Source organism: Aythya marila (genome assembly GCF_965140915.1).
Source record: "Aythya marila genome assembly, chromosome: 6".
In the NCBI taxonomy this organism is placed as follows: Eukaryota; Metazoa; Chordata; class Aves; order Anseriformes; family Anatidae; genus Aythya; species Aythya marila.
The window spans coordinates 6977328-6997869 of record NC_139047.1 but is presented as its reverse complement, the minus strand read 5'-3'; the positions used below and the strand labels follow the sequence as shown (position 1 = coordinate 6997869).

The window sequence follows — 20542 nt, the reverse complement described above, 5'->3', positions numbered from 1 at the left end:
AATGGGTGCCTTTCCCAGTCTCTGCTGTTTCTGCAAATGATTGGGCTTGCCGGGACAACAGTGAGAACAGACAAATGGTTGTAAATTAGGTCTGTTGCTCCCCCATCGTTATTCCATATAACATTTCACACATGGAAACAGCTTCCCTGCACAAAGCAGCGAGGCCTGGCCCGGCAGCACGCAGTGAGAGTGCTGCCTGCTGAACTGCTCGCAAACGTCTCCCTCTGCTTCCAACCCCCCTTCCCCAGCTGCCTGCCATACCTGCTTGTTCTAGCTCCGGATTTCCTCTTGGCAGAGACCATCTCCTTGCTACCAGTTTCTACAACAGCTCTGCTGGGCCCAAACCAAGACTCCGGACAGAGCTGTTCCTTCAGCTACATCCAAAATCTTGCCGCAGGGCACCCCCAAACCAACCAGGAGACAAAGAGCAAGGGATGGGCTTGACTGAACAAGAAGTGTTGCCCGTAACCAGCAGCAGTGCCTGGGAACAGCAAAATGCTTTTGCTGATGCTAACTGCATTTCAGCAATGAAGATTTGGAGTGACGATTGTATCACAGCCCATTCTTTTCCATTGGAAATAATCCCACAGCACAGGTAACACTCGGTGCCAGGCACGCTGGGGACTGGAAACAGCTGGCTGCAGGAGGAGCACAGGAATGCCAAGGCTCATTTGCATCACTCAATTAGCTTTCCCGTGGCTATTGCGGAGATGTGCTTCCTGCTGTGGCCTGCTGGACCAGCCTCTTAGCTCGGGTCAGGAGTGCTTTTTCCCAGCTCGTTGTCTCTGTTCCAACGTGCCTTCAGCATAAGGCAGCCGGACAGTCCGTCCCTGCCTCTCAGGGCAGCCTGGGAGCTAAAAGTTTCCTTGGGAAGGTTTGAGTAGGGATGCCAGACTGAAAAGCTGCACTGACCACTGAACTACATTCATACACCTGAGCTGCGTTGCATGAATCCACTTACAGAGGACACAACACTGGCTGCGTGATACAAAGGCAGGGCTGGATACCACAAAAGGGCTTGGTGGAGCAGGTCGGCCCTGCAGCCTGTTGCTTAGTCACCAGGAGGATGAAAAACAGTGTGGGATGGCACCGGCTACTGGTCGCATTACTAGAGCTATTATTTCCTGCCACCCATAGCAGAGAAAGGGAAAGGAACCTTAGTGATAAAGAACAGTTTGGCACGATTAGCATCTGTGGAGTGATGCTGGATTTAGAGCAGCTGAGGCTGGGACCAACCTCTGGGGTCCAGAGTACAGCATTCAGAGCGTGCCACTCCAACAGCAAGGAAATCAAACTGATCTGGAGCTTTTATTTTCCTTTTTCTTCTTTATCAGGAGCCGCATGTATGTTTTTAAGGCATTCAAGACAAATGCAACATGACACAGATGTTAGAGGGCAAAAGCTTGTGCAGCTGAACAACAGACTTCTGTAAATAATCAAGCTACTCCTTCTCTGCGACATCTCCCTCCACATTCATTTCTGTTTAGCTCCAGATCCAGCTTGTTCCGGGGGGCAAAGGAGACCAAGAGCTGCTCAATTAAAACCGTGCATCTGGTTAAAGAAGCAGAAATCACAGGAGATGAAGTTAGGGACGTGCTGGCTACAGTGCGCTCCCAGTGCCATCATGTGGTGAATCGTGGTTAAGACACCAAAAATGCGAAGCAGAAAAGCTGGCCGACACGCAGCCGATAACTCAGCGAGGAGGTGCTCCCAACCTCATAAACCATGAAGGGAAAGCTCAAGTCAGCAAGAGGCTGGAACCGAAATATATAGCTGAGCGCTCTAATTTACTGCTATCTTTCCGACTTAGCTTTAGATGGTCATTTTTCTTAAGGAAGGAAGATTTATATTTAAATATGTCTGAAATTATAGGTGTTTGAAAGTGCAGTGCTAAAGCAACACGTACCACATGAACACGTACCACATGATCACAGCACGGCAGAAAAAATTAAAAATCCATCAGACAGGCCCAAAAAAAGTCCTGCATTTGATCCTTGGGTGTAGTAAGCTGGTACGAGTCCCATGTTTGAAGGAAACTGTCCTAGGTACGTGAGTGCAGCCTGCTGGTATTACTGCATGCCATCCACAGCCCCAGCCCCAGCCTCAGAGATGCAGTAAGGGTTTTCCTACATAAACCAGAACTTCCAAAATCCCCACAGGCAGCAAGATGCCTGTACGCTCAAAGTTCTTTTCCCCAAAAGAGCATTCTCAGACACTTCCTTGGTTCGAGTGAGGCAGTCAGATGGGGTTTAAGGGAACTCCACTCACGCCGAGTGCCAAAATAAACTTCTCAGCATCAACTGCATCAGTGCTCAGGGCCTACCATGGTTTTCCCAGCAGAAAGACCCCCAGTAAGAACAATGTGTCCTAGGACAAAGCTGTTTTCTCTTACCTGTTTGCTTCCTTCAGGATCTTCTCCATGTTCACAATGCCACGCATCTTATACAGGAACCACTTGTCGATGGCCGTGAGCTTGTGAATGACATCCACAGGGACTTTGTTAGTCAGAGCCTGCCAAAAAGAGGAGAGCACCAACCATGCATGAATGCACGCTCCGCAAACAGAGCAAACAGCAGCAGCAGCCATGGAACAGAGACATAGGTAGCAGCACAGATCAAAAAATCAAAGGTCTGCCAGGGGAACCCAAAATGTGCCCCTCAAGCAGGACGTAGGGAGGGACCAAGCCACTTCTGCACACCCTCTGGTAACGAGAGCTGGCTCCTGTTTGAAGAGCTGGAGAATCTGCATGTTACAGAGCCAGCAGCCAAACTTCAACTGATGGCAGCAAGGCCTGGTGCCACTGAGTATGTGTCTTAACTACCAGGCACATTCAGTCTGCAGAACCAACTCCACAACTGTACCCCATAACCCCAGGTCACTTAAATCTCCATCCCACTGTCACCTCATACCTGCAGATATTAAGCAGGAAGGTCCAGATTCTCAGCTGTGGAGCACCTCACTGCTTGGGAGCATAAGTCTCAATTCACCTTTGAAAAACTAGACTGACTCAGAACACATGGCCTTGAAATACCTCTGAAGTGGAGAGTCCAGTCCTAGGTGACACTCTGCAGCTACAGCGTAACTGTGGCTATCCTGCTGGAGCTCTTTTATTTATTTCTACTTTTTATCCAACTACCCACACAATGGGGTTAAAAGGATCCTCATGGAGCTATGCAGAAGACAGCGTTTGACAGGACACCACACTATTTTAAAAAATATCTCAGAAATTTGCTAGACAGTGCCCCAGCATGGATACAGTTTTATCTTCTATCACTGCTACTTCCTGGGTCTCAGCAGTGGTGTACGGGTACAACTCTCCTGATAAAACAGCCATAATCAACCATGATGATAATACCAGCACGCTATCTTCGCTGAGATGAAGAAATCAGGCTCATTAATTTGTTACCGTGCTTAATTGTTTTCTTGCAGGGCAACATCCCTGGAACAAAGCCAGAGCAACGCCGCTGAAGAAAACTCCAGCATTAATGCGGGGATGAGCTCAGCCACTGCACACCAGCAGCTTTCCTCCCAGTCACCAGGCTGCAGACACGACGCCGTATTGCCACCGCTTTGCTTAGGGTGATTTTATGGCAGCAGAGAGAAATGTGGGCTGCGTCACTGCTGTGTTCCACAGTGACATTAAGCGGCTAAATTTAATCTGGGATGGAGACAGTCCTCTCCCAGGGCACTGCAAAATACTGACACCACCTCAAAGCACCTTCTGCTTTCTCTAAGGATTCCCAGGTTGCTCGCCCAGGACTCCCTCTCTTGTCCTGAGAGGCAGTACGCTGCTGACTGAATGAGCAGCCTGCCCTCAGCACCCAGCAGCCACTGGGTGTTGGGAGAGCATGGTCACACTGCAATGTTAGTGGGATTCCTTTTGCCCGCCTGGTTTCACAAAGTATGGGCATGGTTTGGGGACCTCCAACCTTCAGTCATGGGTTGCTGAGCCACACGCACGCAGGTAACGTGACCACACACACTTATTCTGCTTAGAATGCTTCATTTAAAAGTCCTCATGGGAAACTGAAGAAAACAAATGCCTACCTCCCTTTCAGCAGAGGAGGGGAAGAGAAACTAAGCTACCTTAGTAGCTTAGCTCAGCCACCCGTGCTGTCTTTAGGGCCCCTTTGTTCCTTCTGTTTCATGCCTGCTCCCCAGAGGAGGTATTTGGCTGGCTGTGGCGGGGAGCACGAGTGTAAGCTAACGTGTCTGCAGTGGGGACATCTAGGAGACCATGACCCCAGGGAGAAAGCGTGCAGATCGAGTCCACCTCATAAACCCACTTACGTACAAACCCTAAGAGTCACCAAAAAAATAAGCTATATCCCAAACAGCCCTTCTTGCCCATCAGGTGCAGCTACACTCTTGCAGCACTTGGCCACTGCTCAAAGAGCAACTGTCATCTATTTCAGCCTCTCTCCCGTGGCCTTTTTTTTTTCTTTTCTTTTTTTTTTTTTTTTTTGAAAAAAACACATTACAACAGGGAGTCTCACTACAACAGCAGTAACTCTGAATGACAGCTGAACTGCCTTCTCTTTCACCTGAACAGTTACTGTTTTCATCAGTCAAGGAGAAAAAGGAGAGAGAGAAAGAGCAAAAAGCCTTGGAGAGCTGGCAAGTGGGGCTTGTGCGGGCGGGGAGGAGAAGACACAATGAGGCTCCATCCAGTTTCAAACAAAGCTGAGGGCTAATAGGGACTAGCTGTTGGCTTTTAAATGTCAGCAAGATGGAAAGGGATTTCCAGGCCCTCTGCCCCAGCTGCTGGAGGTGCCCCTTCCCGATATTGCTTGCCTCAGTTATTAATGGAGACGAATTAGTGCACAGTGTCAGAGGCAGCTCTTTACAGGGAGGGATTAAGACTTTGATCTGGCTTTTTTTGATAGCTGACAGTGAAAATGCCACCAGCTGGGAACACCCAGAGTGTTAAGCGTGGCCCTAACTCACCTTTATCTGCCTAAATCCCCTGTGTTAACATGGGGCTCAGATTAACCTTTATAAAAGCCCCCTGAGCCACTCAGAGAGATGAGAAAAGATTTTCCCTCAGTTGCAAGAGAAAGCTGTAATAGAGACCAAGCGCAGCTGCTGAAGGATGTTCTGCACTTATGAAGATGCATATTTCCCCAGCTTGAAAAGCAAGAGTCAACAGCTGGACAAGCCGTACACTCACAGAACATCTTGTGCTTTTCATTCAGATCATTTATAAGAGGGACAGAGACGTGAAAACCTTTTTACAGACACCACGGTACAACCCCAGCTCCCCACTGGAGTAATGAGTTATTTACACGAGCACAAGGGTCTTAAAGACTCTGCCATGCAAAGTCAGTGATAGAAAACACAGTAAGTGGGGTTTCCTACCAGGAAATTGCCCCTACTCTGTACATTGACTAACCCCACACTTACCCTGAGATATAGACAGGCAAACACCATGGAACTGAAGGCAGAAATAATTTCGGACCCTTGCTCCTCTTACAGTAACAGGAACTCTTACCCAGAAACCCTGAAAGATGAAGTGATTTGCCTTCTGTGACAGGAGACAGGTTAAAGAATGCTAGGGGAGAAGTTGAGCCTGTTTCAAAGAACTGGGGATTCCTGGATGCTGAATTTAACGTGGAGTCTTAATTGCTTTCAAGTTTCAAGCCCATACCAATGCAACAGTTGCAAAAAGACACTACTCTCAGCGTGCAGCTTATCATTCTATCACCCTTTGTTTCAGTTCACTTCATTTTTTTCCTTCATCCCTTCCCATAAAACTAATGGCAACCTGCCAAACTGGCCACCTTGACTGTAGCTACCGCCAGTGCAAATAAAGGCTGAATATTGGCCAGCATTTAGCAAGCAAGTGCATTATAGGAATAAACAAAAGCAAGCGATCCAGATTTCCACCAACACTGCCACAGACTGATCTGCCAGGACACAGGAACACAACAAGCACGGACTTGGATTGCATCAAAAGGCAAACATGTTCCTGAATACAGAAGATCCAAGAGAACACAGATGTCAGCAAGAGAAAGTAAATATATCCCCCCAGCTGTTGTGCTCTACAGGGGAAATTACACGTGGAAATTACACGTGATAGAGATTACCTGGACTTCAACAGCAGCGAAGATACTACACAAACAGTTCAAGTGTGCTTGACAGAGGAAAGCAAGGGGGTGAGGAACACTAGACCAGGGGACCCAAGCTGTTAGCAATCATTCAAGGCACATGGTCAAGGGCTTTTGATCTTTTGTTACCTTGGCCATTGCATATATCCGAGTGCTGGATGGCTCAGCGAGTTCCTTCTGGAGATCCGTGCTGGCTGGCCAGGCTTTATTCAGGGGCAGACGTGAAGTGAAGCCATCTACAGAGGGGTGGCACATTCTCAGGGCTTTTTGAAAGCTCTCTTCAAAAGTGCGTCCGATAGCCATAACCTGTAAGGGAGAGCACATCAGGTACGGTGAGCTGCTGCCCAGCTCTCCCCTGAGTAACAGATGGGTGCAAGTTGAAACCACAAGGATGGACAGACAGAGAAAGCTCACAGCCTTCAACCCGCTCCCTAAGATAGCCACACTGGCTTTAAAACAGGCGCAGCTGGCTGAGCCTTGGGAGTCCCACTGCTAGGCCTGCCTCTGCCAGTAATCACCGACAGGGAGTTTTGGACAAGTGACTCCTATCTGGTTTTGTCTCCCTACCTGTAAAATACAGGCAATCGCTGCTCTCCTCGTAAACTGCTTTGAAGCGCTGCAGTATGGAGAGCATTATGCAGCAGCACGGGTGTAGTAATACAGAAGGATATTTCTGTTTAACAACCTGTTAGAGAGAGAAACTCACAGTGGGAATTTTAAGGTTCAGAAGAGATCTGCTCCTCTTCCTGTAAATTACATTTAACAGTGACACTCCCCTGTGAGGGCTCTCTTAAAGCATTATTCCTCCTTGGCACTGCAGCATTGGGGTTTCCCACCTTCAATCTTGACTTCACGTCCAGTAAGAAAAAGAGATTTTCTCTGTGGAAATCTGTGAGGTAACAGAGCCCTTGCTCAAATTTCTACATTTGTATTTCCCAGCGCAGCAAAACCCTAACAACATAAAAGTCTTCCCAAACACAATGTTGAAAAATGTCAAAGAAAAAAATAACATTGTTTTCTCTTTTCTCACAGCTCCGAGCCCATTGCCCAGCACAACAGAGCTCTGGAGAAAAAACAAAAACAAAAAACAGGCAAAGCCAGACTGTTCAATTAATAAAAATGCAGTAGGTGCTGCCATCTGCTTTCAGGTTCAGGCCTAGGAAGATGATCGTGACATACTAATCGAGACAAAGCTGCAAGAAGCCCTTTGCTTCACAGACACCCTCGTCTCCTGGAGACTAATCTTTTTGGTGAGTGCCTCTGCCAGCAGCAAGCTGTCTCTCCTATGCTTCTCCATCCTTGTGTCAGTTCACCCCTGGCAATGGTAGCCTGGAACAGTTGGGGCTCTTTCCCCTCTCTCTTTACCCAGCATCCTGTTTCAAGAAGGATGAGAAGCACGGGGGATTCACGTGGTTCTGCTTTTGTGACAGACAGCCACAGGAAGGGCTCCGTATTTTCTCCCTGCAAGTGGCTATGGCCAGCAAGTGATGGCCATACGGCTGATGGTTCATGAGACAACTGCATTTAGGAGCTCCAGCTCTACAGAATGGTCCAAAAAACCCTTAAGCAGAAAGGATTAATATCAGTAAGCATCAGCTCACTGAAAAAAAAAAAAGCTCATTGACATTAAAAGCCAAAACTGCAAATGAAAAACGAAGTTCTAATTAATCCTTCTAATTGTGATGAAGGCTCATTGTGTGAGCAAGGTAGAATTGATGTTAGGAAGGTCTCATGTCAAAATAATTTAATAAAATAGCTACTTGAAAAGCATTAGGAGAAAAAGGCAGCTGAAAAAACCCACAAAATTAATTATTTTGCTTTGGTAGCTGGTATGTAATTAACTAATTAAGAGGGTAATTTATCCATTTCCCTCCCTCTTAAAACTTGGTCTGAAAATGCTGCTATTGTTCCAGACACCTCAAAATCAGGGTTTAAAAGTCCCACTGTCATGTTCCAGACACAGGAGACTTAATCATCAAGATAAGTAAGTCAGAACTTCAGAGCCCTATCACATGTCGTGCTTGGATTTCAAGAGCAGAAGTAGGCCAACGTTTGGCATGTGGATTTAACAGGGAGGACAAATAACTACGGGAACAACTGTGAGCTGCTGTTCTTCTACATCACTGAAAATCTTAAACTACAGTTCTTGAAGTTATACTCAAATTAACCATCACTACAGAACTCCAAACAAAGAATAACTCTGGGAGTCCTGTCACGAGTGTCAAGAATGAAGCAAACCTCAGGTGATCCAAAGCGGTCTCTTCCTTTCATAGTCAAACCATTTATGAATCCTCGCTGTGATATCTAAGATGACACAGCCCAAACTCCTTTCAGTTAAATAGAGTACTGGATACAAATCGTCTGAATAGAACTGACGTCTTCAAAAGCCATTGGGCCCAGGAAGATAGAGATCCTGAGGACTTTCCAGAAAGAGAAATGTCTTTCCCAAGTGGTAGAGGGGAAGGGAAGGAGAGGATCTCACACTCACCTCTCCCACACTCTTCATGGAGCTTCCAATCCGGTTGGAGGTGCCCTGAAAGCGGTCCAGATCCCAGCGGGGTATCTTGGTAACAACATAATCCAGGCTGGGCTCAAAGCAGGCCGAGGTGTTTCCTGTCATCACGTTTTTGATTTCGGGTAAGGGGATCCCCAAGGCAATTTTGGCAGCAATGAATGCTAGTGGATACCTGCCACAGAGGAAAGGTAGAGAACAGTAGAGTGGGAAGTACTTGCTTTTGCAATTTGCTTGTACTTCAAATGACAAGGAAACTTCATAAACCCCTCAACCTTCTTTATTTAAAGTATTTGCAACTATACTTTTTGTTCCCTGTTCCTGGCACATTTCTATTAAGTGTAAACTCAGCCTGTCTTCCTAGATCAGCTTACCGGGAGAATTTCACCCTGCATGCCTTCACTCTCTTGAAAAGAAAGCAGAGCCCTGAGTTTAAGCTGCAGCCCTAAAGCTCAGGATGTTTGGATCAGGTTCCTGGGTTTTGCCACCAACTTCTCAATTCCCCTCTGCATCACTCTGCACATGTAAAATTAGAACTGAGTTGTTTCGTTTTATTCTCCTTTCTTCAAATATTGAGCTTCTGAGGGCCTGGACTATGCTTTGCAGGTGGCTAGGTGACTTAACCCCTGCTTGGTTGCAGTCACAGGCAGTCTACCAGTAAAAACATTTAGACTAATTGCTTCAGAGTCCTAAAGAGAGACCCCATAAACAGGATGCCCCATGTCCCAGCTGAAAGGTGTTTGATACACAGTCCTATAACCAACCACATGCAACCTGGTGTGGTACCATGGCTGACCGACCCCCAGAAGTGGGGGATCAGTGTTTCTCCTTTCGTGTTTTTCATTTAGCAGATGAAGGAATTGAACTTCACTTTTTTCCCCTTCTTTCTTCTCCCTTTTCTTTTTCCTCAAAAGGAAAGGTGGCTTCCCCACACTGTTGCAGAAAATTGTAGAGTTCTTCCAAGCCTCAAAAATGTTACTTATCATTTGAACACAGGAATCACAAGAGGAAAAAAATGATACTGGGGGCTTCAACAGTCTGCAAAGAATTAGACTTAGTTCAAGGATGGCAATAGGAACGGAGCTGACTGGTCTGCAAAGCTGGCCTAGCTGGAGCGGAGGGAATGCAGTCAGCCTGTAAACCTGCCTGTTATTCTCATTTTGCTAGGGATGTCACCCTTCACAATTTTCAGTCGTCTGGAAAAGCCTCATCAGCAAACAAGATATTTTATTCCAATATTAGAAGGAAAGTCTCATCTTGAAAAATCACCTGCAATATTCCCCACATCTTCTCCTTACGCCCCATACTTTTTCATGACGGGTACTGACAGCTGAACCACTCCATTATACAATACACACTGCGTAAGCAGCCAGAGCACTTCTGTATCAGGTGCTGTATACATCAAGCAGCCTAACTTCCTAACTATGATACCGTAAGCATTTCCTTCCCCATAAATCTTCCAGAGTCTTTTACTCATTCACTGGAAAGGATATTTGAGGTAACCAGTCACCAGCACCATCTGCAAGAAGCCTCTGGGTTGCTGAATCCAGGTATCGCGTTGGGTCACAGGCCTAATCCAAACGTGCTTTTCAGAACCTTCCCCTGCACAAACCCTTCCCTCCCTCAGGAGGGTTTTCCTACAACATTTCCATCAAAGCCAATTTCACAATGACTTGTTGGAGGTGCTTCCAGCCACACACAATCCATCTGCAACAGCTCTTCGGAAATCTCCCAGTGCTTCATCACACCCAAAGCGAGCCCAAGCTCTCAGCACAAAGCTGCCTGGAACCCACGTGGCTTCAGCCTTTCCAGTGCATCATTCAAAAGAGAGATCCGTGTTGGTTTTTGAGAATCCCAGCTGGCTGGTGATTGTCCCTCCTCAACGCAACAGATGGGTACTACTTCCTACCCTAATACATTGCAGAGCTACCTACCTAGGCCTGGATCTCGCTTTATTATCCACAAAGCCACCATTTTAAAGATGTATCGTGCCCGCAGCGAGACCACACAAACAGGTATGTTTTGCTGCGAGTCTGTCATCCAAAAAGAAAACAATGCAACGCCCACCGTCCAGCATCATGGCTTATCTCTGCTCTGCTATGGCGCTTCAACAACACAGGAGTTGTTGAAAACTGCAAATTACAGATTAATTTGCACCTCTCAACAGCATCTGCAAAGTGCAATTAGGAAGCCAATTTTTAAACTGCCTGCTCTGACCATCCTTATCTTGATTAGTTTATGATTAGCCAACAAAACAAAGCAGCTAGCAATGCCATTTGCATCAATCTGACAGACAGCTCGTTAATAACTGTGTCCTCTGGGTCCCAGAGATGATTTGCAGCCAACATATGGATACAGTGGATATGCTTTGTAAGGAGAGCTAGTGGGCTCCCCTCCCACACACCTCCCGAGAGTTTTTCCATTTGCAGCAGCAGCATCAGCAGGCAGGAATGGACCTGGAGAGCTCACTAACCCCTTCTTCCACCTCCCTGCAGGACTGATTCTCCCATCTCATTCCCAGGAAGTGCTGACAGGAACCACCATCCTTAGCAACTTCCCATGCAGGAATCTACATCTCACTGCTCTGACTGCTCCAGAGTTGCCCCTAATAGCCACCTTTAGTCTTCTGTGCTGCAAATTAAGCTTGCACCTCCTTGCCTTAATGGCATGGACAGCAGACTCGAGAACTCCTCCTCCTTGCAGCTGTCACTTATGTATTTAAAAAATACCCCAATCCAAGTCATTGCCTTAATTCTCTTTCTGATCTTCTCCACTCAGTTTTTGTTTGCTCATTTGTTTGTTTTGTGATTGTTCTTTACATAAACTTACCCTGTTGCCTTGGATGCCAAAGCCGAACTTCTCGAGAGTCTGGCATTAACTTCAATGATGTAGTACTCCAGGGAAGTTGGATGCAGAGCAAACTGGATATTGCACTCTCCCACAATACCCAGATGTCGGACAACCTTGATGGCACGATCCCTCAGCATCTGAAATTCCTCATTAGCGAGTGTCTGGCTTGGCGCCACTACGACAGAATCCCCTGTTTGTCACAAGGCAGCAGAGGAGGAAAATGAGAAGCAGTTCAGCAGCAGAAAATTCTAGCCACATAGGTCACTTTCTTTGCTAACCCATTGCCAGTAACGAAGTTATCACAAACATTCAGAAGTGTGGATGCAATGAAAAACACAGATAGAGTCCCAGAAATGGATTTTGGAGAAGCCAAAAGCCATCTTAAGAAAAATAAGATCACGGGGACAGGCTCAGCATAACAGTATCTGTTTTACACACTAATTGGCTGCATCAGAGACCTGAAGAGCATTTCTAGAGCCCACTTCATCGACACAACTACATAAACTACTGCATAAAAATAAAAAAGCACAATTTCCAGTGAGTCACTCTATGTCCAAGCCTACCTGTGTGGACTCCCATGGCATCGATGTTTTCCATACTGCAGACAGCAATACAGTTATCAGCAGCATCTCTCACAACTTCATACTCTATCTCCTTCCAGCCAACAACCGACTTTTCCACCAGAATTTGGTTAGTCATTGCAAATGCCTAGGAATAGGTTAAAAAAAAAAAAAAACAGTAGAAAATAAAACTTTGTTAGAACTTGCTTTGTTACACCTTGTTAGAACATATTTAAGGCTTCTGTTCTTCTCCAGACAACCCAGGCCAACATGAAAATTGAAAGATGAAAGTTCATAGCACCCAAGACAGGCACTCCGTGCTTTATTTCAGGAAAAAAAAATCATTAGCTTTATTTGAAAGGCACAGAAAATATTTATGTGATCAGATGGTTAAAAAAGCAGGGCATGTGGGCTCGCAATGGCATGTAAATAACAAATAGGAGTACAAAACTATCTAAGGCTCCAATCACACAATAGACACATGCTTTTGTTTGTGCATATGGGCAGCCCCATGGGATATTCATGGGAATTCAGTGGGATAACTCTGCAGAATGCTAAATGACTAAGTGATGGGAAGTGTGGGTGCCAGCAAACACTACTTAATTAATAGCACTAATAATGTTGCTTATCATTGGCATACTAACCAGAAGCAAGATCCGTGATTTATTCTGAAACTAATCTTGCAAGCACTCCTCAGCACAAGAGACAAAAATGAAAAATACAGTTTGTTGGTAAATGAGCATAATCTAAGTGAATAAATGGCCTTAATATTAGCAGATAGAAAACATTAATCACATCTCGCTTAAAAACTTCAAAAGTAACGGGCACATTATCAATCCATCCTTTAGCAAAGCTTCTTCTTTTAATGCAGCACATGAATCAGTTTTCAGCCTTGTCCCCTCTGCAGTCAGCTCAAGCTGTTATTCAAATGCTACCCTTAGGACAGTTGCCAAACTCAGGCACAAGAAAAAAAAGAAACAGTTTGAAGAGTGGCACTTCACCCAGTCTGAGGAGGCACTGAATTTGTGGTGATGTATCAGGAACACCTAACAGTGCCTGTAGAACAATCTGTGCTTCTCCTCTGGTACTGTCTACTGCCTCCCCTCACTCAAAATGAACTGATGCAGGAGACATGAACTCAAGGCCAGGTTACTTGAGCTAGCTGTGCTGTGAAGAAATACACCGACAGGTGTTCAGTTGTCTGAACGTGCCCAGAGTCCAGTGTCTGATAATGTGGTTCACAGAATTACTGCAGACCATCTCCATAGCTGAAATGGAAAGAAGAGTATTTCTGCTGACCTGCTGAAATGAGAACCGAAAGTTGAGCTAATCCAAACCCACTCAAACTGTTTTTCACTGTCAACTTTGAAACATCGTTCTTCATTCAGAATGCTGAAGCTCTTAGTATCAATTTTGAATACAAATAAAATAAAAATATTTCAAGTAAAACAGAATCAGACTTTTGGTAAAAATAAAGTTTCAGAAAGACCAAAATTTTCCTAAAATATGACATTGCCCCATTCCTCAAATTTTACAAAAGCAAGATGCTTATGAAAAGCTATTGCTTTACATTTGGTCATGGAAAAGCGGAGACGTTCTGAACCACAAAGAAAAAAGTGCCAATCAAAACCACATTCTCTTACTGAAACAGATTTTTTGATATAAACCTTCCAGACAGCTGCACTCACAAGCTTTCTGGGTGAATTTCTGCTTCCTCTACACAGAAGACTGTGTATAAGATTGGGTGAGTGAAGTGTTTCCAACCTCAGCCATCAATCCGTAAGATAGGGTTACAGTACCCGCTGCCACCTCCTGCATCTGTCAGTCCTGTCCACTGAGCCTCCCGGGGACAGGCATTGCCTAAGCAGATGTTTGCTAAACACTGTCTACTCTGGCCCCAGAATTTGTTTGCATGACAACAGTGTGAAGGAAAAAAAAAGCTATTTTCATTTACTGCTCCTAAAGCTATCAGCAGTATTTCTTTCTAGAGATACACGAAAGATTAAGGTCGTCAGAAATTCAGGAAAAGAGAAAAACAGGAATTTTAAAGACATTGGTGGAGACTTATTTCCTAAAATTCAGGATTCGGGGCAGGAAGAAAAAAGCATTCTTTTTTTTGATCTTCCCAAATTATTTTACTTTTCACAGCAAATGTAAAGAAAACAATCCCAGATTTCCTACAGAAAGTTGTTTCTTCACAGCCAGACACAGCTGGTAGATGTCAAATTATGAAGAGCATAATCCCATTAAATTTTTACATGAGTTTTTGACTTAGCAAAAATACTTTAGACTGAAATACAGCAGAGGCCCAAGTCTCTCAGCTCTTCTGACTCTGACACTACATTATCGCTGAGCTCTTCAAAGGTTTCAACTTCCTTGACATCTGCCATGTGCCACTCACTCCTGAAAGCAGGTGAAAATAATTCACTATGATTCTTCCCAGACTAAAATTGCTGAAACACTTGTTCAGATGAACACTAGTTTAATCATTTTTATTACTCAAGTCAGTAGCAGGAATTACAAAACAAAACAAAAAAAAAAAAAAAGAAGGGCATTAGAAGGAATCAGGATAACGTTTTACAGGTAAGATGAAAGGCAGGGTATGTACAATTCCAGTATCTGTGACTATCAGGTGAATACCCATTTAAAAATAAAAATAAAACTCACATGTCCAGACTATTCCTAGAGCTTGCAATCACAGACTTACCTTTGTACCAAGGTCCAGCAAGCTTTCCTCATCAGGACATATGCCCGACCCCAGACCACCAAGGGCATAAGCAGAACGTATCATGACTGGGTAGCTGATCTTCTCAGCTGCCTTCAAAGCATCTTCAATCTTAAAGGAGATGGGAATACATTTCAGAGACAATGAGAACAACTCAGATGAATAAAGTCAACCAACTCAGGTTACTCTGTTAACTGGAAATCCCATCAATAAGACATTCAGCTGTCTGAAGACAAAATGAAAAGAACGATGTTGGCATTTTAACATTACTTTGTTCTGCCCAGCAGCAGAAAAATTGAACATAGGCTCAAGAAGGTGACTTCTGTCCTCACCATGGCCTTCCTCACTGATTTCTCGTGTTCTTACCTGGTCTGTCTTCACAGACTATAGCATCAAATAACCCCTCCGACAGACATCCTGCTTTGAGACTGTTTCCTCCAAACTCAAACATACCTTTCACCCTTCCACTAACTAATTACTTTTTCACACTCTCATCCTCAAGAGGGATTTCAGAACTAGGGATTTTTGAGGACTTGAAATACTAAGCCTAAATGGCTTGTATAAGATTTAAAAAAAAAAAAGTGGCCACTGAAATTTTATAAACCTTTGTACTGCAGCACAGAAGTCACCCAACTTGAATTTACTCTTCCTTTCAATGGATAAATTAGCTTAGGCCTTCCAAGTGCTTAACTGCATTTTCATCCATTTTAAATCACTGTGAACCAGCACCAATCCCCATGAAGTGCCAATGAAAGTGTACAAGCTACAGTATCCACAGTTGTATTTAGCTTTCACTGAACAAAACTAGAAATATTTATTTTTAAATAACTCTAGCAACAATAAAAGTAATCACATCTTCAAAATTGTCTGATTTACCGATTCCACTGCAAAGCTAGGAGCAATCATTTCATTTAGCTCAGTCAGTTTATCAGAAAAAAGCTTTCTATCCTCTGTAGCCATGATGGATTCAACTGATGTACCTAGGACCTTCACACCATACTGCTGCAGGACTCCTTGCTTGAAGAGTTCCACTCCTGCAGAGCAAACAAAGCCACAGCTTTGAGGGCTGATGGTAAATGAAGAAGAAAGTGTTCAGAAGATATCTGACTACCTGACCACTTGTCTGGCGTAATCAACAGTTATTATTCTTTGCTAATATTAGAACTCAGAACCACTACACAGACATTTCTTCCCTAAAATCTAAGAACCACTGGATTACTATTAAAGTTACTACTTGGCAGTCATCTCAGAGACAAAGCAGTACAGGTAGGTACTGCTGCAAGAAGGTTAAATGAAGCTAACTTTTCCTTTTGATCTCTGCCTGGGTGGTGTGAGTACCCCCAGTTCAGCTACGATAACCAGGAGATGAGATTCCAGAATGATTTACTTTCAAGTGCTGAAAACAGTGATTAGATGCTATGTCCATAGCTTAGCAATTACTCATTCTGCCATGGTCAGCATCTCTGCCTGTGCCTCCAGGCAACACAGCAAGACACAGGTCTTGCACATTTGCATACGAGGAGTCTGCTGAACGTGTGGTGAGAGCAATGAGCTGGTCTGCAAGGGCTGCCAAGGCATCTATCTGCACTGCACTCACCGCAGTTGAGAGCTGTTTGGCCACCCATGCCCAAAATTAATCCATCAGGGCGTTCTGCCTTGATGACCTCCGTGACAAAGTGGGGAGTGATGGGGAGGAAGTAGACAGCATCAGCCTGCTTTATGCCAGTCTCATTGGTCTGCACTGAAGCGATGTTAGGATTCATGAGGACAGTCTTCACATTTTCTTCCTGAAAAAAAAAAAAAACACAACGAAATCTGCATTAAAGCTAGGCCTACATGGAAAAAGAGCTAACAGCAGCAGCAAGGACAGAAGGTGTTCAACAAGCAGCTTCATCAACAGCAGAATGTAGAAAGCCTGGTTCCTCATGATATTGTATAAACTCTGCCTCTATATGCAAGAGGAAGGTTAGCCAAAACTTTATACACTTTTTTCTCTGTCACATATGAGAAACTGAGATAAAGAGATAGTAAAGTTTATCATGTTTCCTGCTATAACAGTAAGAGGTTTACAGCTCTTTGGGCTGCAGATGGAATTTCACTACAGTTTGCTCAACAGTGGAAAAGTTTGAGACAGAGCTGGGCAGAGCAACTCCTCTCACTCTCAAAATATCAATGCATAAAGAGGATACCAACCAAGTTTTGCTAAAGAGGCCAGAATATGGTCATGCCTAAAAGAAAAAACAAAACCCAACCAACCCCCAAAAAAGGCCAACACACCAACCACAGGCAGATAAAGAGCGACACATTACTGCTTTGTTGAAAAGGTGTACTGGGACGCACGCCTCATTTTTATGGGAACTCATAATCTCCATCAACGTCTGATAAGGCAATGAACTTCTACAGATGAATAAACCCTTTACAAACAATGCTAGCTATGGATGCAAAATACATTTTAAGAGAAATATTTGCCATATAGGAATAGTGGAGGCTTCTTAGAGAGAAGGAAAAACAAGAGAAGAAACTTTCAGAACAAACAGGAACTGTGAGCAGAAATAAAGAAAAGAAGAAAGAGGAAAAGGGTTGATAGATTAAGTCAGCCACCATTCCTCAAGCAAATGGTATGGAAGAGTTCCTGTGACTGGTATAGAAATTACTATTTTTCTTCTGTTCACAGAAAACACGAGAACATTTTGTGATTGCTTGACCCACTGGTTTGGGGAAACAAATACACAGCTCACCTGGAGCAGTGGGATTCTTCCTCAGTGCTCTCTCTGATTACTTATTTCAGTTACTGGATAACATTTCTTCTTTCTCTCTTGATAACTTAAAATACTGCTTTAAAGACTGACTGTAAATTTCTGTTGACACTTTTTCCCCAAGAAAAGTTGGATTTTTTTCCACTGAACAGAAAACTCTGCTTTCCTTGAAAACGTGCATAGCAGGGAAAGGAATAAACAGAAAATCCTTACAGAGAAGATTTCAGTTTTAGACTGAGGACTCCAAACTGGGTAGTTTTCTTGCAGGTGCTGAGGGAGAAGGGTAGCTCACTGACCACAACATTCTTCTATAATAAATATGCTCAGAAATTCAGAGCTGTAGTTCTGCTGCAATGAACAGGGGAGGGGAAAGGTTCAGCACTTTCCAATAAGCCGGCGTATCTGTACATCTCAGCCTTTTCTTTCCTACTTATCTGGGGCAAGGTATCTGAAGGACCAGCTGGCAGTGATGAGGAACATAATTAATGAGCAGAATTAACGCACGCTGTGCTAAGAGAGAAGTTTTTACTGATATCACATCCCCAGGCCTAGTTATTTGGGATTCTAGATTTTAATCCACTTGGTGTTTGCTCTTGTAACCCTTTCCTTCAACTTCTGCCTTTTTAATTTTCTTTGTTGTTGCTGTTGTACACACTACGCACGATGTCCACCCATCCTAGCTGGAGATCTTTATCACAACTTAATTAAAACAGAGAATTAATAATGGAGTCTTCCTGAAGGATTCTTCCTTTTGTGCAATAGCCACCTGTACACAGAACAGCTGGGAGAATCCCCAGCCCAAGCAATCATGAAGATTTTTCGGATGGCCACGGGCCATTCTCCGCTGTTCACAGATGCTTCCTGGCCTCCCGCTTCATAGTTAGTTCCTGCCTTCGATGAATATTCTTGCAAATACAAATTCACCGACTGGGGCAGCCCCAGCTCCATGGAGTCTTACTCTAGAAAGAGGCACACACGTAACTGCGTAGGACTGGATGTGAACTGCAGCACCTTCTTGTAAGGACCTGGCATCCAGTAGACTAGGAAGAACAGCAATGCATCGCAGAGTGAATCAGAACATCCAGCAGTGAGAACCAATATCGATTTTTTAAACGAAAATAAAACTAAGATGTCTAAGGGGAAAGAAATCTCTTTTTTTTGTCTCCTGTTAATTGTCCCTGTTCTCTCCCATCCCTGCTCTGCAGCTTTCTCCTGGCAGCTACTGACCAACTGCCTTCTCTCCTGCATGCAGCTGTAAATCACACTGCCAGAGGCAAGGTCAGGAAGAGCAGGCGCTGCTGCTGGAATGGCTGATTAGCCTGCAGCAGATCAGAGCAGCTGGCTGATGGCCACAGGAAGGGAAAGAGCACTGTGGGAGGTCAAGCTAGGAAGATTTATCATTAAAAAAATAAAAAATAAAATACACACATAAAAAACACTTATTTTTTTCCCCACAAACTGGAACTGAGTTTGAAGGACGAGAGAGAAAAGGGGAAGAAGGGACAGAGAGGCCTCTTTTCCAACCCAGGTCATTATTGGCACTCACCAGCTCTGGGATCCTCCATTCCTACCTTGTCATCATCTTGACAACATGGCCACTTCAAGCTAGCAGCCAGCAACAGCAATACAGGACACAAAACACATCCAATACAAGATGTGTTGTAACATTAGGACCGATGCAGACCTACCCCAGACTGTATTTAAGATTACTGTAATTGATTTTTTCCCCTTTGCTGACTCTGGGGTCAGCACAAGAATAGAATGGCCCTGACTTTGGTTAGCTTCAGTGCAGATCACAATACTCACCTTGTCAGAGCAGCTATAACTGCTCTGATTCTGTCAGACGGACCCCTACAATCTCTCCTTCTACAAATTAGGAGAATAACACAGCCCTCCAGGCTTCAGAAAGGGGACTTCAGAAGTGGGACATTAAGTTTATTGGACAATAGTCATCCAAAAGGATGACTTTTCATATATTCCTTTCAAAATTATGAATTCACTCTGGAAACAAAACTTGGCATATGTGAACTTTAAAACCCTCATTCCATTTGAAATAAACACATTTAGAAAACCTGTTTTGATAAGGGGTTCAAAATCTTTTGCATAATTGTCTTGATAGCAGCCAACTGCTCTGCTGGTGTTATTATTTGCCTGCCTTGCAATGCCAGCACTCCACAAGTTTCAGTGATTTCAGCTCAGGTGTTGCTAACCATCTTCCTCCTCTTCATTCGACCAGAGTGCAGGACGATATGACAAGCCTGGAGTGCTCAGTCACACAACAAAAATAACAAACCAGCTGAAGGCTGCAATGGAAACCTCAAGAATGTCACTCTCCAGTCGATAATTCTGAGTGGTTAACTCATATCACACTACCAACAAACTCAAACCAAAAATAGGTAATTTTATTATTTATTCTACCAGCTTCCCTGCCCCTGCAATGAAAGAGTTGGGCAAACATTCACCGTGACAAAGGAAAATAAAATAAATAAAGTTAGCATTTCTGAAGTATCTGTCTCACCTTCATGGCTTTCACAGCCTGAGATCCAGAGTAATCGAATTCCCCTGCCTGACCGATGGACAAGCCCCCGGATCCAAGAATGAGAACTTTGGAGACCTGGAGGTGTGAAAGAGTATAGAAAAAGTCAGTCCCGTGGTGGTGGATAGCAAAATAAACAGAGAATGCAGCACAGAACAAATCTTAAGTTCCAAAAAGAGAATAAAAGTCACCTCCAAGAACTCTGAAGTTTTTACGTCTAAGAATATTTCTACAGGAATTGTCCCATATCTCTCTGGTTAGAGAAACACAGCTCATGCATAAGGCATGCAATACATGTGTTGATTTTATCATGTGCTCATAGACAACCATGCCTCATTTTGGCTGCCCACAAAGTCCAGCTGCCTTCTAAGATAGCAAAACTGTCTGAAATTCAGCTCCCGCTAGGAATTTCAGACTTATTTGCCAAGCAACAGGGCAGCAATATTATGATGCTGGCACGAGATCTCATGGCTGGATTATCCCTGGGCACCTCCTA

General features: G+C 44.2%; 1 protein-coding gene across 1 annotated transcript in view; it reads right to left on the bottom strand.

The window, feature by feature from the left end:
- Positions 1-20542, bottom strand: part of CPS1 (carbamoyl-phosphate synthase 1) — a gene marked incomplete at its 5' end in the record, with an annotated part of 88654 nt that overhangs the window by 40980 nt on the left and 27132 nt on the right. The window contains 9 exons of the mRNA XM_082762853.1: positions 2393-2511; positions 6237-6413; positions 8596-8794; positions 11449-11659; positions 12033-12177; positions 14737-14865; positions 15631-15788; positions 16352-16541; positions 20029-20124. Coding sequence (XP_082618979.1) covers positions 2393-2511; positions 6237-6413; positions 8596-8794; positions 11449-11659; positions 12033-12177; positions 14737-14865; positions 15631-15788; positions 16352-16541; positions 20029-20124 — 1424 coding nt within the window. The remainder of the gene's footprint in view (positions 1-2392; positions 2512-6236; positions 6414-8595; positions 8795-11448; positions 11660-12032; positions 12178-14736; positions 14866-15630; positions 15789-16351; positions 16542-20028; positions 20125-20542) is intronic.